At 40.2% G+C, this 26107-nt stretch overlaps 1 protein-coding gene across 1 annotated transcript in view; it reads left to right on the forward strand.

Moving 5' to 3' along the window:
- CD276 (CD276 molecule) overlaps positions 1-26107 on the forward strand; it is an 842378-nt gene that overhangs the window by 276107 nt on the left and 540164 nt on the right. The window contains exon 2 of the mRNA XM_044076361.1: positions 9713-10063. Within this exon, the coding sequence (XP_043932296.1) occupies positions 9713-10063 (351 nt within the window). The remainder of the gene's footprint in view (positions 1-9712; positions 10064-26107) is intronic.

Below are 26107 nucleotides of genomic sequence, written 5' to 3' on the forward strand. Positions count from 1 at the left end.
TACATTCATATCCTCCAATGTCTTCAGGAAGGCTGAGTGGGGTTCTTGAGATTGGGAGGGTGGTCTGTAACATGCTACCAGTTGTATAGCAGTTTTGCCTATGGTTAGTTGCACCTGTATGGTCTCTGATGCTTCATGTGTTGCTACTAACCTGGAGGTGTGGGTGTCCTTTATGAATATGGACACTCCTCCTCCCTTTGTGGTTCGGCCCGGGTTTTGGGGCTGAAAAGCATGATACGAGGTATAGCCTGGTAGCGCTGCGGTGCTCTCAGGAGCCTTGAACCAGGTTTCAGTTACTACACAGACGTCGATGTTCTCCATGCTGAGGAGTGCATCAAGTGCCTGCATCTTGAGATTTAGACTTCTGGCGTTGAGCAGCATTACCCTTAGTTTTTTTCCATTTTTATTTTCTAAGGGGGTGGGTTTGTCTTTTGAGCCTTGCCTAAAAAAGGCACTATGGGGGTGGCAAGAGCCTTAGCCAATATCCAGAAGCCCAGTGGTGACAGGTGTAAGCCATCCCTTGCGAAGCAGCGTGGCTTGTCCAACATATCATCCCAGGCAGACAGACATTGGATCCCCTTAGAATGACACCAGTACTTGAGCCAATTGTTAAAGCTGATCATCTTGTCTTTGTATTGTGGTATCTGAAAAAATTACATGGAGCTTATTGCTTGCTTCTTGCTGGAGCTTACTTGCTGTGGGATGGATTTGAAGTGTTCTTAAGACACTCAGTCTTGCTGGCTGGATTCTGCTAAAATTCAAAGTCTGGTTATATTTGCATTCACAGTCTGTTGCATACAGAAACTTGCAGAATATACACTGATGAGAGAATATACTTTGCAGCACTTGTCTTTAAGAGCAGTAACCAATAACTTTTATAATAAATCAAACTGGACAAACGTTGCAGCTTAAAAGTACTGTTCCAACTTTACTTCTCATATAGTACAGATGATGTGAGAGATATAACATTTACCTTAGGACACATGAGTCCCTACCATACCTCTAACATAACTGGATTTATACAGCTCTTTATATACAGTTTTAGTCCTTGGTATTCTATTTTGGAGAATTGCTTATCCTGTAGAAACAATACTAAGCTTCCTTGTTTAACAATGTCTTGTAAGAGACCAGCTTTTCTGACAGTGTGAATATCCTGTAACAGTGTCCTGATGTCCATGTAGAAAAACATATTTTTGAGGAAACACATTGTTCTGTATTCTATTTGGATCTGTGTATAAAAACATCTGTTCTTGTGCCATATCCTGTTTTCCATGCAGAAAAACATATTTTTGAGAAAACACATTGTCACAGTGTCATAAACATATCCTGTTGTTTTAGGAAACATATTGTGTCCATCCTGTTATTTTAGGAAACATATTGTGTCCATTTTTATATGCAGAAAAACATGTCAGTGTTCTTTAAAAGCAGATTTTGCATTTTTGCTCTTGCATACATCCTGTTTTTAAGTCTGTAAGGGAAAAATGTCCATTCAGCAGATTCCTTTTCCAAGCCATGGTCATTTAGTATGACTGCTGATCACATATTACTAAACTCTGTTTCTGCATTTAAGCAAGCCTTTTTTCTTTCAGCATATTTACAACATAATTAATTTAATAAAATCTAACAATTCCCTCTGTTTTTAAACATACTCAAAACATTTTATATAGAAAACACAAGAAACAAACCTTTAGTTTGATACAACAAATCAAAATGCAATTTTACATAGTTACTACAATGATATTAAAGTATCACTACCAAAACTGAATGTATTTAACAACTTTTTCTTTTGCAGACCATTCTGTGAAACTATTTTATCAGTTATGAGCTGTGTCTGCTTTAGTTTAACTTGATCAATTTATTCTTTTGCAATCATAGAATTTCATTTATGACTTAGAACTGTTTCATCAACTCTTTGCAACTGTTGAATTAACTATAAGAGACAGTAACCATGTGCTACTGCAAGCATTTATACACTACTGAAAACACACAATTTCAATGTAATTTTAACCATAACATTGTGGTCATGTCTTTGAACTGCTCATTAACATCTTGGTAAAGTACTGAACTGGGCTTAGATAATAAATATTTGAAAGCAATTATTTTACTGGGGTAAAACCAGTGATATTACAACTTGACAAATTAGTTTTGAACTTATTACAATGTATCCTGATCAGTATGTATTTACACAGACTGTTTGCTATTTATGCATTTCAATCTAGTAGGTATCCTAGACCCATTGTTTTCTTTAAATATGTTTTTTTCACACATATTTATTACTAGACATTAATTTCATTTGTACTGAATTTTTCTGCATTTGTACATACAAAGACTATCATTTGTACTGAAATTTTCTACATTTGTACATACAAAGACTGTAAAGTACATTTAGTCTAATCTTACAAATTTAATAACATTAATATTAAGCAAAATCTTGGAAAATGTTTATGTCTCTTTAGAAATATCTAGTGGAATTGATACCATATCCATATGTCCTGTTATTTTAAACTACATACTCAGCAATTAGAAACATTGATTTTTTTTATACCAACATTGTTTTGCCAAAAACATATTAAAAATAGTGACCATTCTTGCTATTAGAAACATTTATGCATTTTGCATATCTTTATTCTCTCTTGTATAGCTTTAATAAAGTAATTTTAAATTTTCTCTTGTTTTTTAACCATCTCTTGTATAGCTTTACAATTTAACAGGTTGTAAATACAGTTTAATTCTAAACAATACAATAATAACCATTATGATAGCTATTAACAACTTGTAAAATATCTTATCCTGTCAGATTTAATCCAGTTTACCAGTATTTCTAATACACTAATACCTGTTTTTCCCCCCATAAAAGAGTATTGTCAAGAAGGAATGAGATATTTTTTCCTGTAGCTTTATTTTAGACCCTTGTTGTTTATTTTTTCTGTAGCTTTATTTCAGACCCTTGCTGTTTATTTTTCTGTAGCTTTATTTCAGACCCTTGTTGTTTATTTTTTCTGTAGCTTTATTTAAGACCCTTGTTTATTTTTTCTGTAGCTTTATTTCAGACCCTTGTTGTTTATTTTTTCTGTAGCTTTATTTCAGACCCTTGTGCAGTACTGCTTATACAGTCAGTGTAAAACTGAGAAAGTACCCCTCCCCCTGTAGTACTGCACTATTGTTTATCTGCTTTATGCTGTGAGAATAGAATGCATGTCAGCCCAACACTTTGGTTGTACATGTATTTTATTAGGTTACTAACAAACTATGGACTTTTATTTGATTTGATCATTTGTAGGTATTTACACCCTCCTGCACAATTGATTTGAACTGTATATATACTATATCCCATTTGCTGGCTGTACTTGATGGAACTGAGGTTTTTTTTTTCCTTTTAACATTTACTTGCAAATAGATTATCAGTGACATCTATGCACAATTGTGGCATTTTATGACAATTACTAAATAGTGTTGCTTGTAAACATTTTAACAAGTATGTTTTAATAACAATGATGCTTTAGAAAAACTCAAGCTACTTGCCTGGCAATCAGTCTTGTTGTTTATCTTATCTTTCCAGCATTTCCTGTAACTATTCATTCAGTCTAGGAAGGTCTGAGCTCACATTTCATACTCTGTAAACTATAGTTAATTCTTTTAGCATTTTTCCTTTAATGTGATTGTGATTTGCATAACTATGCATTTATACAACATAAATAGACATCATTTTACAGTTACCTTACATGGATTTCAGTACTTTTTATTTTTTTTTATTTATTTAACTATTTAACTGTCCTGCCATTAATTTTACAAAAACTGTTTGAATAATACCATCTGTGATTTTTTTTTTTAAATTCAGAACTTTAACTGTTTGGTGTTACTATACAATTATAAAAAAAATGTAAAAAAAAAACAAAATAGATATTCACTTAATTAACATGTTTATATTTATATTTGCTGATGTCTGCCTTTTGCTTTTGTGTATTGTAAACAAATGTACTCTAGATGAAAAGAACATACATGCATGTCTGCCTTGTATCTGTATATCTTTATACAAGCATGTCAGTCTTGTGACTTTAAATCTTTATTCTTATTAACTATTTTCATTTAATTTTATGCACTATAACTGTTTTGTTTACCTTTTGACTATGCTAAGAATGGCAGTCATATGCTGTACTTACTGTAGTACTGATAGATGTCTTGCTTTAACTGAATGAAAGTAAAACATTTAAAAAATGATTTGTCTCTATCATCCTACCATGTATGTTTAACCATTTTCAAAACATAAACATATTATAAAATATATTTCTTTTGCACAGATTAACTGTATATGCAGGACGTTCCCAGTCTTTGTCAGTTCAGCTAATTTATTTCCTTTATCCTGCAACTGCTGTTGAATTTCCTTATAGTCTGCTTGATATGTCTCAGGAGCCTGTTCTGCTGAATCTGAAACTCCTAAGCACTTTTGAAAAGATGTATGTATAACTTGTCTAAGCTTCCTGAACTCATTGTGTCTGTCTTTTAGAAGTTTATTACATTCCTTTGTAACAAAATGTACTAGGGGTTCTATCAGTAACTGATTTGACTCACATGTGGTGACAGGACATAACTGTTCAACATCAGAATGTAATGGAAACACTTTACCCTTAGTTAATTCTTCAGATCTGTCTTTACAGTCTATTTTTTAGCAATATGATGCAATATTATTTTATGGCATAATACACAAAATGCAGTTTTTGTTGAAGCACACAATAAACATTTGTCATATTCCACATGGTTTTCTTAGAGATACCAGTCAAATATTGTAATACATTTGCATAATGCCTTACTATCAACCTGCCCTAATAAGGTTTTACATTTACTGATGTGCTGTGTATACCAACATAGCAATTTACTAAAGTTTGGTTTACTCCTGCATGAATTATAAATAATATCCATACTGTCTAGTATACAAACTATCTTAAGAATATACAAACTGTTAACATCATCCACACTAAATATGTGACACAGAAAAAAAATCTTACCAATTAGCAAGACAACAGGTGATCAAGCTGTTATTGCAGATGGCTAGAAATTTTTCAGAGTCACTTGAGAAGCTGGTGAAGCACAACAGGCAGCGGACTACTGTGCTAGTGGACATTCACCTTTTCTTGAAGAATTTATGGCACTGCGAATTTCTTGAACTAGTCTCACTCCAGATTGTAGACGTCTAAAAAACTTTACTACTGCAAGCTGCATAAACTGGAATAATTCTGTTTAGGACTTACACATACGCACACATGTTAGTTACTGCAATTTGACTGAAGTGACCCTCTGTAGGGCTTACCATTACTCCTCCTGTGTTTAAATGCAGATTGTAGGTTCAAATGCAGGCTAGCTTGCCATTGAAAAAATTACATGGAGCTTATTGCTTGCTTCTTGCTGGAGCTTACTTGCTGTGGGATGGATTTGAAGTGTTCTTAAGACACTCAGTCTTGCTGGCTGGATTCTGCTAAAATTCAAAGTCTGGTTATATTTGCATTCACAGTCTGTTGCATACAGAAACTTGCAGAATATACACTGATGAGAGAATATACTTTGCAGCGCTTGTCTTTAAGAGCAGTAACCAATAACTTTTATAATAAATCAAACTGGACAAACGTTGCAGCTTAAAAGTACTGTTCCAACTTTACTTCTCATATACTACAGATGATGTGAGAGATATAACATTTACCTTAGGACACATGAGTCCCTACCATACCTCTAACATAACTGGATTTATACAGCTCTTTATATACAGTTTTAGTCCTTGGTATTCTATTTTGGAGAATTGCTTATCCTGTAGAAACAATACTAAGCTTCCTTGTTTAACAATGTCTTGTAAGAGACCAGCTTTTCTGACAGTGTGAATATCCTGTAACAGTGTCCTGATGTCCATGTAGAAAAACATATTTTTGAGGAAACACATTGTTCTGTATTCTATTTGGATCTGTGTATAAAAACATCTGTTCTTGTGCCATATCCTGTTTTCCATGCAGAAAAACATATTTTTGAGAAAACACATTGTCACAGTGTCATAAACATATCATGTTGTTTTAGGAAACATATTGTGTCCATCCTGTTATTTTAGGAAACATATTGTGTCCATTTTTTATATGCAGAAAAACATGTCAGTGTTCTTTAAAAGCAGATTTTGCATTTTTGCTCTTGTATACATCCTGTTTTTAAGTCTGTAAGGGAAAAAATGTCCATTCAGCAGATTCCTTTTCCAAGCCATGGTCATTTAGTATGACTGCTGATCACATATTACTAAACTCTGTTTCTGCATTTAAGCAAGCCTTTTTTCTTTCAGCATGTTTACAACATAATTAATTTAATAAAATCTAACAGTATCATTCTTGGTGAGGGCAAGATGCGGGTCAGGGTCATACCAGCCTGGGCTACATAATCAGAGAGCTCCTCTATGTCTCTTTTCATGTAGTCCAGGGAGGTACGTCTCAGGTAATTCACACCAGCATGGACAGTGACGGAGTCATATTTGTACTTGCTTTGGAGTGACCTGAGTGCGTGTGTTATGTGGCGGATCCTAGCTCCCGATAGACAGCTCACAGTCACCTTCTCCTTGTTCAGCCTGGTCAGTGGGACATCAGTGTGTCTGACTATGGCGTCACCTATTACTAGTGTATCAGGCAAGGTGTTTGGCCTTAAGGGCTGCGATTGGTCGACACACTGATTTATTGAAGTATGTGTTGCATGTGTTTTGTTTTGAGGTGGTGGATTTTTGGATGTCTGCTTTGGGAGCCTCTGTTGTTTTGGTAAGTTTTTTTATTAGAGCCTCCGAGTATGTCTTTGTGTTTCATCAATCAATGACATTCCTTCAGTTTTTATTCCATTTTGTGTTGCTATTACTTACTGCAGTCTCTGCTTCCAAATGATTGTTAAAATCAAACATTTATGTATTAAGTTCAAGTCAATTGTGCATAATACTTATAGTTTCAAGCAGAGTATGTGTTACTTTAAGAACTATCATTAAGTAAAGAATTTCACATATGTATGCTGTTATATCATAACCATACCTCTCAACTATCCAGATTTTTGCAGAATGTCCAGATTTTTGCCTCATATTTTTAGTCTCTTCATAAAATTTCCATTTTCTGGAAAATTATTGGCAAATTGCTAAGGATTACAGAGAGAAAATAATGCCAATTTGAGTTTCAGACTTCATACCCTTGAGAAATTTTGTGCTAATACAAAACCTGTTATTTTACCTACTTTCTAAGTTTGTAAGAACAATATTTAAAAAGTGTCCCTATTTTGGGGTATTTGTCCCCCCCCCATTATTAATGCTTTGTTGAGATTTCTTGCTCTAAGAGGTTAAGAGGTATGATCATAACCATAGTTAGTATAATTCATACCGCTCAACTGTACAGATTTTCTCAGAATGTCCAGATTTTTTTCCCTCATATTTTGGTCCATTTGTCATAAAATTTTGGTTTTCTGGCAAATTAGTGGCAAATCATTACAGACTGAAGTTAGAAAATAAAGATGGACATAGGAGTTTCAGACTTCAAGCCCTTCAGAAAATTCATGGTACTACAAAGCCTGTTCTATCAATTTTGAGTTTGTAAAAGCAATGTTTAAAAATTGTCCGTATTTTTGGGCTTTTGCTCCACTTTTATTTACAGCTTTGTCCAGATTTCTTGCTCTAAGAGGTTGAGAAGTATGAGTATAGTTGCCTTTATTTTAAGCTGTAGTTATATTTAACATTTCTTCCTGTGCTTCCTTTTTAAGCAGGGTCCACCCAGTTAACTGACCTGAAATCTGTCAGTAATCATGTGATTTATCAGTCAGTCTGTTTTGAGTAGTTGAGAACTTCATGTTTGCTGAAACATACATTTTACAGAAACATTGAATAAAGGAAAAGGTGCAACTGTTTCTGCTTAGGCTATTCTTCTTTTTGCAGTCGTCTTTTATGAAATGTTTTTTAGTGTGTAACAAAAGCAAAAAATGAACTGGTCCACTAGGCTGCAAAAATGTGCAAAAGGAAACTTAGTTAATGGAGAATAAAACAATTAAACTGAACAATTTGCAGAGTATTTGTAACATAAACTAAGAAGCCCAAGCACAACAACTGAGTATAACATATGATTACGATCAGGTTTCTGATTATAATGCGTGCATTATGTGTTTGAGACGGATGCCAAGAAATTCACCTCGAACAGTGAAAAGGTTTATGTTCATATGTGTGTAAGGAAAGCAGTTAATTTCACAACAGTGGCTGTAATGTAGCCGACAGCAGGCAGAAATGGAGCTGAAGCAAAGCCAATTCATTTTCTGCTGCTGCTGCTCACTGGTCAGTGCTGTCAGATTTTAGTTAATCGTAGCAAATAGGGGATGCTTAACAATTGTTAAGCACCATCCAAGTGTTAAGGTCAGGTCTTGTGCTACAGTAGCTCTGAACCAGGATGATGTTTAACTGTTATCAGAGCATAATCACAGCACTTCAAGCACTACATAAAATTTCAGCTCCAGGTTAGGATAGGTCAGTAATAATTTGATGTAGACATAGCCATTAGGCTTTACAGTTTTTTTTTCTTGAAGTTGAGAAATGGCTTGTGTACATTTAATTACTTTCTTATGCAAGAAGATAGGTCTACTGAGTTGTTGTATAGAACTTGTGTAAAGAAGGTAGTATTATAAATAATAAATTTATTGGCATTCAATCTCAAATTTAAGACACACTGCTGTCATGGCAAATTATGTAATTATGTTCTATAATACTGAAGTGTCAGCATTTTTCATTAATACAAGACCATACATTCTTCACTGGGGACAATGCCAAAATGTATGCAAAATGCCAACATTTGAATTATTGCATACTGAACAGCTGGAAGGAAACTTAGAAAGCTTTTCATGCTTAAGTAGCCCATAAAATGTGTATAAAACAGTGTAGTTTGATGTAACATGTGCTGCTAATGGGCTATATCCAATTTGTGAGTTTATCCTCGCAGCATCTACTTGCAAGCTCTGAGCAAGTCAGATAACCAGATTAGTTCATCTAAATCAACACTGAAAAGAGATCTTTTATCTAATGGGTTTTACCTGTTTAAAAAACACTATAAATACTTTACTTTGCAGATATGTATTATGGAAAGCAGGATTTCAGCTCATTTTCATGTACTACAGTTCAAAGGCTAACCTTCTTTTCACAATAACTGTTAGTAAAAGTGTAGTAGAGATTATCTGGAAAAAAAGTATGCAGCACCCTAGAAATTCAAACGTGAGGATATTTTTAGCAAACTATGGGTATGAGGCTGTTACTGATCACAGAGGTGTGAAGACTGATGTCATAATTGATAAGATTGCAGAAAGCATGAAAACTGTTTCTCCTTGGAGTAAGTAAATATATGGAGCTTTGTTATATATAAAGAAATACTAACTTAGCTATCAGATTTGGCTGTTTTGAAACTGTGAACACTTGTACTGTATTACGTTCTCTTGTGTAAGAGTTTATTCAACTCCCCTTTTACTTTATTTGTATAAATAGCTCCTTGTGCACTTTTTAGTTTACTTCCTTCGCTAGGTAAATATGTGTATGTATTAGGGAACACAAAGTTATTAATCTCCAAGTACTGTTTAACATAATGTCTGGTTCATGCACTATGCCTACAATGAGAAGCATGCTAAATATGTTTATCAGTTCAATCTGTGATAAAGAATTTTTTTCTGAATTGTATTTATTTTCTTTTGTCAGCTGCCCTGGATGTTAAAGTTCCAGATTTCCCAGTGATTGCAATGTTTGGGCAAGACGTTACTTTGAACTGCTCCTTCACTACTGATGCAAGTTTTAACATTACGGATCTCAACATTATTTGGCAGCTCACAGACACAAGCAAAGTGGTTCATAAATATTTTGAAGGGAGTGACCAACTTGCTGACCAAAGTGACAGCTATGCTAACAGAACTCGTCTCTTCCCCATGGAACTTCCCAATGGTAATGCCTCTCTGCTCTTACAGAAAGTTCAGATCAGTGATGAGACGAGCTTCACCTGCTTTGTTCGAATTCAGGCATTTCAAAGTGCTGCTGTTGCCCTGCAGGTAGCTGGTAAGGGTTTCTGTTTACATAATATTTTATTCTCATCTTAACTGATATTTTCATGTGGCAGAACAACTGATGTAAATGTTGTGGTTTGTAATGGGACTTGAGCTGTAGCTTCTTCATAGGAATGTACTGTATAGCTTCAACAGGAGAAGGGGAGCTGTAGTTTAAAGTAAATGTTGATTCATAAGGCTTGTCAGTCTGTAATAAATGATATTTTTTTCTAGGTGCCTTTTCCACTCTGGCTGTCCTGCTGACCATTGACCCACTCCCAGCTAGATTCAAGACCACACCTTAGGGATGTGGGGATCTCCTTTATGCTAGTACTCTAGAGTGATGGCCATTCAGATGGCCATCATCCATGCAAACAATGGGAAGTTGGGTACTCTCACTAGCATTTTGGCATTGAGCCATTCTTGTGAATGGCCCTTACCCCTCTACTTGGGTGTTTGACGTGGGCATCTATGTCACTAGAGGGACCCCTCTATGCCATTTAAGCAGTCTGTGTCATACTCCCATGCATGCAGCCATCAAGTGCTATTGTCACTGGCTTGAGTGGCCATGCTCTTGTTGACCCTAACTATCACTGTCCTCCAATAGGGCTGATATTTGTAGTGATGGCTGAGACAGTTTGGGTCCTGACCCCTCCCCCCAGACAGCTCATGCCCATTCTCCCCTACTGCAGTGTCAATCACTCAAGCTGATATCAAACCTAGACGATAGTCAGGGCTTTATCCAATTACCGTATTGGTGCAGCTGTGTCCTAAATGAGAATGTTGTATCTCCCATTTTTTTTTTTAACTTGGCTGTGCATGTACTCCACACTGAACCGTTATAGTTCATACATTGTACAATGACGCAGTCCTACAATGTTACAGTAGGAGTGGATTTTGTGGATTCAAAACCTCCTTTAGAAGTTATTAGTGAATCTGTAGCCAAATGAACGTAGATCATGTATGTGACCTCCAGCCTACTTATTGAGGCTAGGGCTGAAAACTGGTAAAGTAGCAGCCTGTCAAACATCTAAATGGAGCATGTTCCAAATGTGGTTCCTGTAATACTAAATGTTTTTCTTATTGACTGAATTACACATTTCAGTATCCATCAAATGTTTCTTGAGTATAACTGAATGACAAACTTGATACCAGACATTTCAGAATAATATTTCCACTGGCCTCAAAGTTGTGCTCCAGCAAACATGATACCAGGGGCCCCTAAATCATCTTTCGGCAATTGATTGCTTATTAAATATGGATTTTTTTTTTTGGTTTTTACTAAAGTGGTAAAATATTACATTTCTTCCCATTCATTTTTTTTGTCTGAGGCACATTGAAAAAGAGAATTCAGGAATCACTGAGCAAATTCATCACTGAGATGGGGAAGCCATAAAACTGACTTTAGAGGTGTCAGTTGATTTGCCAGTCCATAGATGGAAAACTGGATAAAAATATATTAAATTGGAGAAGTACCAGAACAGACCAATGAGAATCCCTTAGTAACTCTTTTTATAGGTGTACAGTTCCTTTACCTTAATGAGAAAAGAACTGTACAATAACCAATTGATGATTCACTTGATAACCTTTATCCATAAGCAAATAAGAGACAGTCAAATGCCTTTGATAATTGTAGATCAATAACACTGTCAGGGATTGTAACACAGGTGGCATCGAGCAAATTACTAAAAAAAAAACTAAATTTGTTATACTTTTCAACATCTTTATTTACAAGTTCTGAAAAAAGGCAAAAGTAATGGGGTTGGGGAGACAAAGGCACAGAATCGGGACATTTTTTAAATTTTATTGTATTTCATTAGGTTAGTAAAACAGGTTTTGCATAACCATGTATTTTCTGACCAAATAGAAGCATGACATTTTTTCTGGCATTATTGACTGACAGTAATCATCAATAATTTACTAAAATTTACAGGGCTTGGGCAAAAATAGGAGGGAAAATCAGTCGTTCTGCAAAAAAAAAAAAAAGAGACAGGTAAGAGGTATGGCACTTATAATACAGGGATGTACAGAAGATGACTCAAGCTGACTTGTCACAACTAATCCAGAAAGTGTTACAAACAGTGTATTGGGATAATACCCTGAGTACAACCCAGGCAATTTGAGTTTGATTAGCTGCTTAGTCACCTGTTGGAGCTGACATGTGGAGAATGATTCAGCTTTACCCGTGTCCCTCTTCTTAGGGAGGAGGAGGCAGTATTGCATTTCTGGGGTGTGCAGTCCCATAGATACTCCCCAGTGGTGACAAGAGACCACACTGGGGCACTGGCTTCAAGTAGGCAAAGCTGTCCTGAGAGGCTGCATCATTTATGGAAGCTGGTGACATGCTTTTGTTGTTGCCCATTACAAGTTAAACCCTGAGCATGTCATTGGGCATGCTCAAAGAGGTTAGGGCTTTAAAGAGTAGCTAAAATAAACTGGACAACCCCATGGCGGTCTCATTGAAGGCTGTTCTCAATTGGCTTTCACCCTGATGTATGGGGAACAAATGGGCCAGTGGACCAAGGCAGGGTCAGATGTTCAGCAGGCAGTGGGATGGGGGATCAGTGTGGGGTAAGTTTAATAAGGATGTGTCAAAATATTTGCCGATTTAATGTGTTAAACTGATAGTCTGTATCTGCGTACGTTTCTCCTAGCCCCTATTTTGTGTACCTGGATCTATGAAAACATCTTGAGAGATATGTGTTCATAACCATTGGATAGAATTTTTTGAAATAGGTATGCAAGACATGAGAGAATATCATTTTTGATCGCACTGAGAAAATAACCTTCAAGCCCATCTGGACAAGTGTCAGCATTGGTCCTTGCTTTAGCCATGACATAAGAGACTGTGTTCTGAAATTAATAGATAGTGGCAGACAACTGTTGTATTTATAATCTGTAGTGGCAGAGATCTATTGTGATTTATCTGTACTGGAGTGGGGCTCCATTAATAGAACCTTTTTAAAAAAATTCTACAACTTCGCTATAGTCAGTGATACAAATTCTTTCTACCGTGAGAGCAATATTTTCTTTGTTCTTTGAAGTGTTTTCATACATGCTTGTAGAATAATTTATTGTTGTCCAGTGTTAGAAGTTCTTATTGCCCAGAGTAAAATTTAATAGCAAAACTTTGATGTTTTAATTTGTCTTTTCTAATTATTTTTTTCTAGTATGACAGTTTACCCAAAGGAATTTCTTTGTTTTGGCAAAAAACGACTTCTTATAATCAGAGCAGAAGTAATGATATTTTTTTACCAGCAAGGGGTAGCATACTATATGCCTGACTACCTACCATAATGATGTCCTGCTTACACCATTCTACACAAGTTACTGATGTTCATCATGCATACAGCTGCAGTAATCACATATGGGATGTCCTTCAAGGATGCATCTGCAGTCATAACATACGGGTTGTCCTGCCTCAGGCAGCCCTTCGGTCGGCCGGATTCCAAAGTCTGGGTCTGGCCTCGGCTGATGTCGCACTTTCCCCGACGTCACAGCTTCTGGGGTATAAAGGCATCAGCCGATGCCATTTTCCTCAGTCTTTCTTGCCGCGCGGTGCCCGAAGCAGAAGCTGTTCGCAAGTGCCGGTCGGTCAGATCCAGAGATTTCAGCTACCGAAGACTTCGTAAAAAGCTAAGTACCCCGTTGGGGACTCTTTCTTGCCTCAGCCGATGTCAGACAAAGTAAATAATTGTTTAACTTGTGGGAAACAAATACCTCATAAGGATTTCCACTCTTACTGCCTTCCTTGCTTAGGCCCAGACCATGATGTATCAGCTTGTTTAGCCTGTGCCTCCTTCAACCGACGGACTCTTAGACGTCGGTCGGAGTTTGCAGAAGAATTTTTCGGATCCGCTTTTGCATATAAAATGCCGTCGGAGACTCCGACTATGCATTTGGCCAAAAAACGCAGGGAAAAGGACCGACACTTGTGGCCCGCGGTTTCGGCTGAAACCACGGCTAGGCCTACCGCGAGTGTCTCGGTTTCGGCTGAAACCGAGCCCTCGGTTCTTTCTACGACAGAAACCATACCTCCGACAACCGAGGCCAGAGAGGCCCCTGGCTAAGTCGGCTTCAGAAATCCCTACTGAAGCTAGCGCTCAAGATTTGTCTGACACCATTCCTTTGGACATTTCTACACCTGTATGTGGGGCAGCTAGGCCCCCAGCTTCTATGTCTATTAAGGCCTTCTCCAGGGCTAAAGCTGCCAAACTTACAAAAGCTTTACCTGCCAAATCTACTTCTCAGAGGCCTTCCTCAAGTTCTCAGATTCTCAGTCTTGCTGAGGACCTTATATCCTTGATCAGGGGTTCCCAACCTCACCCAGACAGGGCCTCCCAACCTCCACCAGACAAAAGGCCTAGGACTGAACCCTCTGAACCTCTCTCCTCTGATTACTCCACGGATGGATCTGATTTGTCAGACCATCAGGAAGGGGCCTATTCCCCTTATGAGGATTCAGATGCTGAAGATTCTATTCCTTCGGCCTCCCCTCCTGAAGAATTTTCCTTTGGGGAGACCTTGCACTCTATGAGGGAACACTTTCAATGGCAGGGTCAGGATTTTTCTGATTCTAGAAAAAGATTAAGGACATTTTTACATTTGCCCCAGCATAGGCCCTTAGCCATACCACCAGTGCTTACTGTAGTTGATGATGTGTATAATGATGTCAGTTCTGCACCTGATTCTCTTCCCCCGGCCCCTGCCAAACCTGACAGATATTACAGGGTCCCGGATTCTCACTTCCACCTGTATAAAGCCCATGCTGCAGACCCAGAAACTATTTCACAGGCCCAAAAGGCGTGGCAGCTGCCACTGCAAAAAATCCCCTACCCTCTGAAAGAGAGTCCAGAGCATTAGAGAGATGGGGTAAAAAGGTTTATACATCTGCTACTCTTTCTGCCAGGGCATTAAACTGTCAATTCCATATGATACAGTACCAAGAATATTTGTTAGATCAGCTGAATAAGAAGCTTTCTTCTCCTGAACCTTTAGACCGTAAATCCCTTCAGGATTTGGTACACAACTCTCAGCAGGTCAGTAATCATTTCTTAAAATGTGGCTATGATGCACTGGAGGCTTCATTTAGATCAGCTATGACTGGGGCAGTAATTTGTAGGCATGCCTGGCTAAAAGAGCAATCCTTGCCAGACCACGTCAAGGCTAAGCTCCTAGATGCTCCAATGGAGAAACAAAGTTTATTTGGCTCTCCTGCACATGAGATTCTAAAGAAAGTGGAAGAAAAAGCAAAATCTGTGCAAACAGTAAAGGAATTTCTACAGGTCCAACCTCTGAGGTTCAGCAGAAACTGGCCTTCCAAGAATTGGTCCTTTCCAGACACCTCCAGAGCACAGAGGGGCAGGAATAGACGCCCTCGAGGCAGAGGTCAATCAAAGGGTGCCTATAGGGGCCGTCAGTGGCAGCCTGCCAACCAGAGGAGTAGTGCCACAGCTGCAACTACAACCACTACCACAGGACAGACACAATGACTTGACTCTGATTCCGCCTACCAGGGAACAACTGGAAGCTCCCTTGGGCGGAAAGCTGGCTTTATTCTCAAAAAACTGGCATTGCATTACAAAGGACACATGGACATTGCAAACAATAGACAAAGGATACAGGTTTCACTTCCACACTTTACCAAAAAGGAGCAGAATGCCAAACCTACCACCAACCCAGAAGCCAGAGGCTTTAAGACAAATCAAAAATTTACTTCAGATGAAAGCGATAGAAAGGGTACCACCTATGGAACAAGGCCAAGGATTTTACTCCAGACTATTCCTTGTACCAAGAAAAGAAAACCAATGGAGGCCTATTCTCGACTTGTCCGCACTGAACACATATCTCATTGTGCCAAAATTCAAAATGCTGACCCTACAGCAACTTCTTCCCATGTTGGGCAAGGAGTCTTGGCTGGTGACTCTAGATCTCAAGGAGGCATACCTGCACGTCCCTATCCGACCAGATTGCAGAAGACATCTCAGATTTCTTGCAGGATCAGAGCATTATCAATTCTCAGCATTACCCTTTGGCTTATCTACTGCGCCCAGAGTATTCACGAAATGCCTGGCATCAGTAATTGCACATTGCAGACTTCAGGGAATTCAAATCTACCCATACCTGGACGACTGCCTAATACAAGCGGACAACAAGACAAAACTGATAAAGGATTTGGCCTATGTCATACACCTGCTACAGGCCTTGGGATACACAGTCAACATCCAAAAGTCAAGACTAGTGCCATCCCAAAGGATAACCTTTTTGGGTGCGGATCTGGACATAATAACTCAGATGGCTTTTCTCACAGAAGAAAAACAAAAACAACTTCCAGATTATTCATGACTTTGACAAGACAAACTCAGCTTACTGCAAGGAAAGTCCTGCAGGCCCTGGGTTTCATGGCATCCTGCATAATCTTGATCCCACATGCCAGGCTGCATATGAGGAAATTACAATGGTACCTAAGGAATGTATGGTCTCAACACAGACACAGTCTAGAAACCATCATACCAATCATTCCATGCCTTCAAAAGGAATTCCTGTGGTGGGCTCAGGCCTGCCAGTCCAACAGAGGGTTGCCTTTCAACAAACCAAAACCAAGGCAGACCATCACCACGGACGCCTCAGACCTAGGATGGGGAGCACACATGGAGGACAAATGTATCCATGGCCGATGGCTTCAAGGACAGCTAAGCTTACACATAAACCAAAAGGAGATGCTGGCAGTGAAGCATGCAATCGAGGCATTCAAACCATTCCTCCAGCAAGGACATCTGCTGATAAGGACAGACAACACCATGGTCATGTGGTACATAAACAAACAGGGAGGCACGCATTCCTACCCTCTATGCCGGATGGCAATGGATCTGTGGAACCTAAGCCTGAATCTCAATATCCAGCTGCAGGCCATATTTGTACCAGGAAAAGAGAATTCACTAGCAGACAGCTTAAGCAGGACTATCACGGATGCTCACGAATGGATGCTGCATCCAGACATCTTCAAACTCATAACAAAGAAATGGGGATTGCCAGAAATAGATCTGTTCGCCTCCCCTCTCAACCACCAACTGAAGAAATTCTGCTCAAGGACATACCACCCACAAGCCTGGAGGGTGGAGACTCTCTCGTTCAGCTGGAATGCCCTAATAGTGTATGCATTCCCACCTCTCCCATTGATGTACAAGGTTCTACTGAAGATCAGGGAGGAGCAGCCAAAGGTGATACTAATAGCTCCGGACTGGCCAAGACAACACTGGTATCCGCTACTGAGAAGCATGTCTCAGGCGAACTCATGGCCTCTACCCCTATGGCCTCTTCTTCTAACGCAGAACAATTTCAAGACCCTGCATCCAAACTTGAAAACACTGCAACTAACTGCCTGGAAAATTGCTTAAAACCAAACCAAACTGTCTTATCTCAGAGGGTCAAGGACATTATCCTGGAGGCTCGCAGACCCTCCACAAGGAAAGCATACTCAGCTAAATGGAAGAGATTCCTCATTTGGAGCACAGCAAAGGGCACAGATGTCAGTGACAAACCTAGCACACATCCTAGAATACTTAGCAGAATTGTTCCACAATGGCCTGTCTTACTCTTCCATTAAGATTCATGCTTCAGCAATTTCAGCAGAGTACAACATGGATCCTCCTATCTTCTCTCACCCTCTCCTCAGACAATTTTTAGAGGGATCAAAAATGTTAAACCCCCAAGGAGACCCCCTCTACCAGCATGGGATCTCAATTTTGTGCTGGAAAAATTGACACTACCTCCTTTTGAACCAGCAGCATCAGCAGACTTACAGTTTTTATCTTGGAAAACTGCTTTCCTTCTGGCAATCACTTCAGCAAGAAGAGTATCTGAGTTACAGGCATTAATGGCAGTGCAGCCTTTCCTTATTTTTCACCAGGATAGAGTGTCTCTGAGAACCAATCCTACTTTCATGCCAAAGGTGGTATCCAGGGTATCCTTGAACCAAGCTATTCATTTGCCTACGTTCTTCCCTAACCCACAGAACAAAGGAGAAAAACTCTTGCACACCTACGCTACTATCTGGACAGAACTAAAACCAGCAGAAAAACTGACCAACTTTTTGTAGCCTATGCAACTGGGGTGCAAGGAAAAGCAATTTCCAAGCAGACAATTTCAAAATGGATAGGAAATTGCATTCACTTTTGCTACTCCTTTCATGGAAAGACAGTTCCTGAAAGTATCAGGCCTCATTCCACAAGGGCCAAAGCCACCACTACAGCTTTCCTACGAGGGGTGGCTACCAAGGACATTTTAGAAGCTGCTACTTGGAGCTCCATGCATACATTTGCCAAGCATTATAATCTACCTTTATACTCCAGATCCCGAGCAGGCTTTGCAACTGCAGTTTTACAGGGGATCTTAACAACACCATCCTTATCTTAGTACCTCCTCCCCCAGTTTGGCTATGGTATTCTACCCATATGTTATGACTGCAGATGCATCCTTGAAGGACATAGTACAGTTTTGTACCTACCATAAATGTAGATGTCCGATAGGTATGCATCTGCAGTCAGGATTACCCACCCTCCTTCCCCTCTGTGGTATTCCTAGGGTGCTTACCCCTCTTTCAGCTAGCTGGGGGAATCTATTATGGTGTATTTGTTTGTTTGTATATATGTATATATTTATATTTTTGCTACTGTTTGGAACATTCTAAATTTATCCAAATTTAGCCTGCCTAGAGGGCACCTGGCATCTGGGGCAAGAAACACTGAGGAAAATGGCATCGGCTGATGCCTTTATACCCCAGAAGCTGTGACGTCGGGGAAAGTGCGACATCAGCCGAGGCCAGACCCAGACTTTGGAATCCGGCCGACCGAAGGGCTGCCTGAGGCAGGACAACCCATATGTTATGACTGCAGATGCATACCTGTCGGACATCTACATTTATGGTAGGTACAAAACTGTACTTTCTCTGCCGTCAGGCGGTCCCTCGGTCGGCCGAATTCCAAAGTCTAGCTCCGGCGTCGGTTGTTGTCGCTTTCTTTCCTGACATCAGTGAGGCAGGGGTATATAAGACACAGCCGACGCCATTTTCTTCAGTCTTTTTTGCCGCGCGGTGCCCGAAGCAGAAGCAGTTCGCAAGTGCCGGTCAGCCAGCTCCTGAATTTACGAAAAATTGGAAACCAAAGTCTTCATTAAAGCTAAGTACCCCGTTGGGAAAATTTTCTTGCCTCAGACCGATGTCAGAAAAAGTTAACAATTGTATTTCTTGTGGGAAGCAAATACCGCATAAGGATTTCCATTCCCTTTGCATACCTTGTTTAGGCCCAGACCACGACGTCTCGGGCTGTCGCTTTTGCGCGACTTTCAATAAACGCACTATTAAGCGTCGGGCGGAGTTCGCCCAACATTTTTTCGGTACAGCCTTTGATTATAAAGTGTCGTTGGAGACTCCGACTACCGTTTTGACCATAAAACGCAAGGACAAGGACCGACACGCGAGGTCCGCGGTCTCCACTGACACCACGCCAAAGCCGGCTACACGTGGTCCGGTTCTCAGCGAGACGCCTATGCAGTCCCTGACTACCGACGACACTTCTTTGGCGGTGTCCTCCGTAACCGAGACCGCAGGTTCCTCGGCCCAGACCCAGACTACAGCCACTGAAGCCACTGTGAGCGTTGAGCCTCCTAATGTGGACAGGTCCTCTTCCACCCATGGTGTTTTTAGACCTTCATCTTCCTTTTCCATTAAGGCCTTTATGAAGTCCAAATCAGCCAGGCATCCCAAGAGGCCTGTTGCACAGGCCCCATGCCTAAAAAGCAGATGCTTAAAATGGCTGAAGATTTAATTGCTCCAGACAAGAGACCCAGAGTGGAGGAAGATTCTCCCTCTTCTGATCAGGGCTCCATTTTTTCAGAAAATTCTGATGTAGAGTAACACTCTTACTCCCCATTTGAAAACTCGGATGCAGAGCAGTCCATTCCTTCAGTATCTCCTCCTGAGGATTTTTCTTTTGGGGAAACCTTACACACCTTGAGGGAACACTTCCATTGGGAAGGCCAAGACTTTTCTGATTCCAAGAAAAGACTTAGGGAATTTCTTTTGTTACCTCAACACAGACCTCTGGCGATACCTCCTGTCTTGGATGTACTTGATGATGTTTATTGGGAGGCTTGCCTTAATCCGGATTCACTGCCTCCTGCCCCAGTCAAGCCTGATAGGTACTACAGAGTTCCTAACTCTCACCAATTTCTTTACAAAAGCCATAATGCTGACCCTGAAACCATTTCTCAAGGCCCCAAGGGAATGAAGGCCTCTACTGCTAAGAATCCACTACCTTCAGAAAGAGAGTCAAGATCCATAGAAAGGTGGGTAAAAAAGGTATATACCTCTGCTACCCTAGCTATGAGGGCCTTAAATTGTCAGTTTCATATGCTTAAATATCAGCAGTTTCTGTTATCACAATTAAGAAATAAAATGTCTCAACCTGAACTACCAGATTTGAAGGAGTTGCAGGATATGATGCATAGTGCAGAACAAGTGGGTAAACACACTTTACAATGTGGCTATGATGCCCTAGAGGCCTCAAGCAGAGCTGCTGTTACAGGATCAGTCATTCGTAGACATGCATGGCTTAGGGAACAAATCCTGCCTGATCATGTGAAAGCTAAACTACTAGATGCTCCTTTACAAAAGGATGTGTTATTTGGTACTAATGCTGAGGAGATACTATGGAAAATGGAAGAAAAAGCCAGATCTATGCAAACAGTCAAAGCTTTTCTACAGGTTCAACCACCACATTTTAGCAGAAACTGGCCTTCTAAAAACTGGTCCTTTCCAGCCACGGACAAGCCCCAAAGAGGTAGATACAGGCGCACAAGGGGCAGAGGGCAATCACAAGGATCATATAGAGGCAGGCAATGGCAAACTCCAGCACCAAGAGGTGGCGAGGACAGTGCACAACAATACAGGAAACAAACCCAATTACTTTGTCCTTTCCATGCCAAGCAAGTGTCAGCTGGCAGCACCCTTGGGAGGAAAACTGGCATTATTTACAAGAAATTGGCATATTGTCACAACAGACAAATGGATCCTGGACGTTATAAATAGAGGCTACAGATTTCATTTTCACACTCTCCCAAAAATGAGAGGCATGCCAAATCTGCCACACAATCAAAGGGCAGAGGCACAACTACAAATTTCAAAGCTCATAGACATGAAAGCTATTCAAGAGGTACCTACTCAGGAACAAGGACAAGGTTTTTATTCCAGGCTATTTCTGGTACCAAGGAAAGGAACCGACTGGAGACCCATTTTGGACTTATCCATCCTAAACACATTCTTACTCGTACCAAAATTCAAGATGCTCACATTACAGCAGCTTCTTCCCATGCTGGGCAAGGAGTTTTGGCTGGTAACATTGGACCTCAAGGAGGCATACCTGCATGTCCCAATCAGACAAAGCTGCAGAAGATACCTCAGATTTCTTGCAGGTTCAATACACTATCAGTTCTCTGCATTGCCCTTTGGCTTATCTACTGCGCCCAGAGTATTCACGAAATGCCTGGCATCAGTAATTGCATACTGCAGACTTCAAGGGATACAAATTTACCCTTATTTGGACGACTGCCTGATCCAAGCGGACAGCAAGCACATACTTCTGGAACATCTGGCTTATGCAACACGGTTACTAAATTCTCTGGGATACACAATCAACAAAGAGAAATCCAGGCTAACACCATGTCAGAAAATAACTTTTCTGGGTGCCAACTTGGACACAAACACCCAGATGGCCTATCTTATGCCAGAAAAACAGGGGCAACTAACTCAATACTTCAAAACACTAGCAAATTGTACCAGGCTTACTGCAAGGAAAATCCTGCAGACTTTGGGCTTTATGGCATCTTGCATTCTTTTAATCCCATGTGCAAAGTTGCATATGAGGAAACTTCAATGGTACCTAAAAAGCCTATGGTCTCAACACAGCCACAGTTTGGAAACAATACTACCAATAATCCCATGTTTGCAAAAGGAATTTCTATGGTGGGCCCAAGCATGTCAAACAAACACAGGTCTTCCATTCTGCAAGCCTCAAGCAAATCAAGTCATCACAACAGACGCCTCAGACTACGCCTGGGGGGTGCACATGACAGACAGGTGCATTCAGGGCAAATGGTCCCAAAAGGAATAGCACCTTCACATAAATCAAAAAGAAATGCTAGCAGTGATAAATGCAATTACAGCTTTCAAGGACCTCCTGCATCCAGGACAATTATTGATAAGAACAGACAACACCACAGTAATGTGGTACATAAACAAACAAGGAGGAACACATTCATACCCCCTGTGCAGACTAGCCATGACACTTTGGAACTTGGCCCTGGAATGGCAAATCGAACTTCAAGCACAGTACTTGCCAGGCTTGGAAAACACGCTAGCAGACAATCTAAGCAGAAATATGACAGATCCACACGAATGGAAGTTGCATCCTCAAGTGTTTGCAAAGATAATCCAAGCGTGGGGGAGGCCGGACATAGATCTCTTCGCCTCCCACAGGAATCATCAATTGGAAAAGTTTTGTTCAAGGACCTTTCATCCAAAGGCCTGGAGAGTGGACGCCCTTTCATTCAGTTGGACAGCATGGACAGTTTACGCCTTCCCACCTCTGCCTCTTCTGCCCAAGGTGCTCTTGAAAGCAAGAGCAGACAGACCGAAGATGATACCAATTGCTCCAGACAGGCCAAGACAACACTGGTACCCACTACTGAGGAGCCTAACACATACTCCTCCCTGGCCCCTACCTCTAATACCTCTTCTGCTGACTCAGCACAGCTACAAAACTCTTCACAGTCAGCTGAAAACACTCAATCTCGCTGCATGGAAAATTCCTTAACACCACAACAGACTCTACTCCCCAAAGAGGTGCAGGATGTCATTTTGGAGGCCAGTAGGCCATCTACTAGAAAGGCTTACTCCGCAAAATGGAAACGGTTTTGCTCTTGGAATGAGAAAAAAGGCCAGGACCCTAAAAAACTGAATTTGCCTCAGGTATTACAATATCTAGCTGAGCTGCTGAACAGTGGACTTTCATTTTCCTCTATAAAAATCCATGCCTCAACCATTTCTGCAGAGTTCAACACGGATCCACCCTTATTCTCTCACCCACTCTTAAGACAGTTCCACAGAGGGACTAAGAATATAAGACCACCAAGAAAGCAACCAATACCAGCCTGGGATCTTAATTACATTCTAGAAAAATTAACATTGCCTCCTTTTGAGCCGGCTGCCTCAACAGATTTGCAATACTTGTCCTGGAAAACAGCTTTCCTTCTGGCCATTACCTCAGCTCGTAGAGTATCGGAACTACAAGCCCTCATGGCTGTGCAGCCCTTTCTCATCTTCCATCAGGATAGGGTTTCCCTTCGAACCAATCCATCATTTATGCCTAACGTGGTATCCAGGGTAGCTTTAAATCAAGCCATACACTTACCTACCTTTTACCCCAATCCTCAAAACAAAGGAGAAAGGCTCCTACACTCCTTAGACATCCATAGACAGCTACGTTATTATTTGGACAGAACAAAGCCTTTCAGGAAATCAGAGCAACTCTTGGTATCCTATGCTGTAGGAGCCCAAGGGAAGCCAGTTACCAAACAGACAATTTCAAAATGGATAGGCCACTGCATACGGTTTTGTTACTCCTATCATGGAAAATCTTCCCCTACAGGCATCAGATCCCACTCCACCAGGGCCACAGCTACCTCTACAGCCTTCCTCAGAGGAGTTCCTACCAAAGATATTTTGGAGGCAGACACTTGGAGTTCTGTGCATACCTTCACAAAACACTACCACCTGCCTTTATATTCCAAAACTAGAGCAGGCTTTGCCACTGCTGTGTTGCAGGGCATTCTGGCTCATCCCAGTTCTACCTAGTGCCTACCACCCTGAGCGTAGCTTTGGGATTCTACCCATATGTGATTACTGCAGCTGTATGCACGATGAACATAGTACAGTTTTGTACCTACCATAAATGTAGATGTTCGAGTGCTAATACAGCTGCAGTACAGGTTTCCCTCCCTCCTACCCCTCTGGGTAAAGACCTAGGGTCTAACCCCTCTTCATACAACCTGATGGGGTTATCCTTCTATGGTATATTTGCTTGCAACTACTGTTTTTTGATTATATTGCATTTCATGTATATAAATATAATTTGTGTATTGCCTTCCTTCTGGGGGCACCTGACATCTGGGGCAAGAAAGACCGAAGAAAATGGCGTTGGCTGTGTCTTATATACCCCTGCCTCACTGACGTCAGGAAAGAAAGCGACAACAACCGACGCCGGACCTAGACTTTGGAATTCGGCCGACCGAGGGACCGCCTGACGGCAGAGAACCCATATGTGATTACTGCAGCTGTATTAGCACTCGAACATCTACATTTATGGTAGGTACAAAACTGTACTTTCTTTACACATCATTCATATGTCATTACAGAGTAATGTACTTGGAAGTACACAAGTTATGTGGTAGCACTGGGGGCCCAATATGTCAGGCAGTGGGCTAAATTACCCGCTTACATGAAGATTTAAGGCTGTACTGTCATCTTGCTTCACCTCACATATTTTATTTTATTTTTGAATTTAACTGGAGTGGAGTACTGATCACACTGGATTTGTTTCAGTCTCAGCTGGGGGGGGGGGGTAAAGCACATTAGATACATGACACATACATAGTGACTATCAAAACGCAGTATATACAAGCATTGTACACACAGTGGATATGAGAGCTGGCATGCAATCGCCAAGAATCCCAATAAAATGTCGAGTCAGAGTGAGCTATATTGAGGGAAATACTGCAGGAAGAGGAGCTTCACTTTCCTTGAGTCTTGTAATGTGCTTTTAGTTCTGGTTAGAAGTTAAAAGGAATGATTTTAAGCAAAGAAGGGAGAGATTACCACAGTTTGGGACCAAGGACTGAGAAAGCAGGGTTTGTGCAATGAAGTATAACATGGGGGATTTGGAGAAAAGAACCTGAGTGGTTGAGTTCTAAGGTTAAATGTTGTTGCTTCTTTGAGCAGTCTAGGGGAAAGTGGGGAGAGTACCACATTAACTTTAAACAGCTGAGAAGTGAGTAGAAAGTCAGCGTACTGTTTCACAGGTAGCCAGTTAGCTTTTTCAATGGTTTTGCAGTGGTGATAATTTCTTAAGGATAGAGTGATGACCCTGCATATATAGCATTTGAGATGGTCTGGATGGTGAGCTAATTTCTATTAGAGGATGCACCAAACAGAGAAGACCTTTAGCTGAACCAGTAAGATGCCTTTACCCATGGCATTCCTTCAGGATCTGAAAACAAAAGGGGAGATACTATTCGCCTATTATAGGAGAGAGTCAAGTGTGTGTGCTTGTGAGCATGTGTGGTCCAAGTGGAGACTGAAATTTCAGAAGGGGCCCAGCCAACTCACTAGGTGTTTTGAATGTTGCAATATTTTTCAGTAGTGTTATTCAGATAATTAGTATATATAATGTGTAGTGATACATTAGTGCTGTCCTTCCTAGACTGCTGCCCCCAATATTTAACCAGTAAGCTTCGTATTATCACCCCCTATACGCATGCATCACTGTATATCCTGTATTCCTCTTCTAACACCATGTAGTCAGTTAGTAAAACCTTGACTGTTCTTGCCCCAAATTTTAAAGCAATATTCCTAATACTTTAAAGGATACAATTCTAACTTTTTTGTTAAAAATGATAGAAAGCAAGCAGATCCTGAAGAATTCCACTACTCCATTTGAAATACAGCTGTAAATGTGAAATAGCAGTGTTGTTTGTGTAAATTTAATCTGTAAAACAAGCCTAAAAGAAATATGCTTGATAATATATTACTCAATATCATACATAGATAATAAATTGTATTCAAAAATGATTGAACTGCCAGGGATAGCTGCAATTAAGCGCAAAATAAAATGAACAATATGAAAAGTTGCTAAGTGTAAACACATTGCTGTCCAGCATAAGCTATGTTAAGCTAAAGTATCAGCTTAATGAATCAATTCAATAAGTGACATCTACAGTTTTAAAA

Source organism: Protopterus annectens, chromosome 7.part0 (assembly GCF_019279795.1).
Source record: "Protopterus annectens isolate FY-2018-M chromosome 7.part0, PAN1.0, whole genome shotgun sequence".
NCBI lineage: Eukaryota > Metazoa > Chordata > Ceratodontiformes > Protopteridae > Protopterus > Protopterus annectens.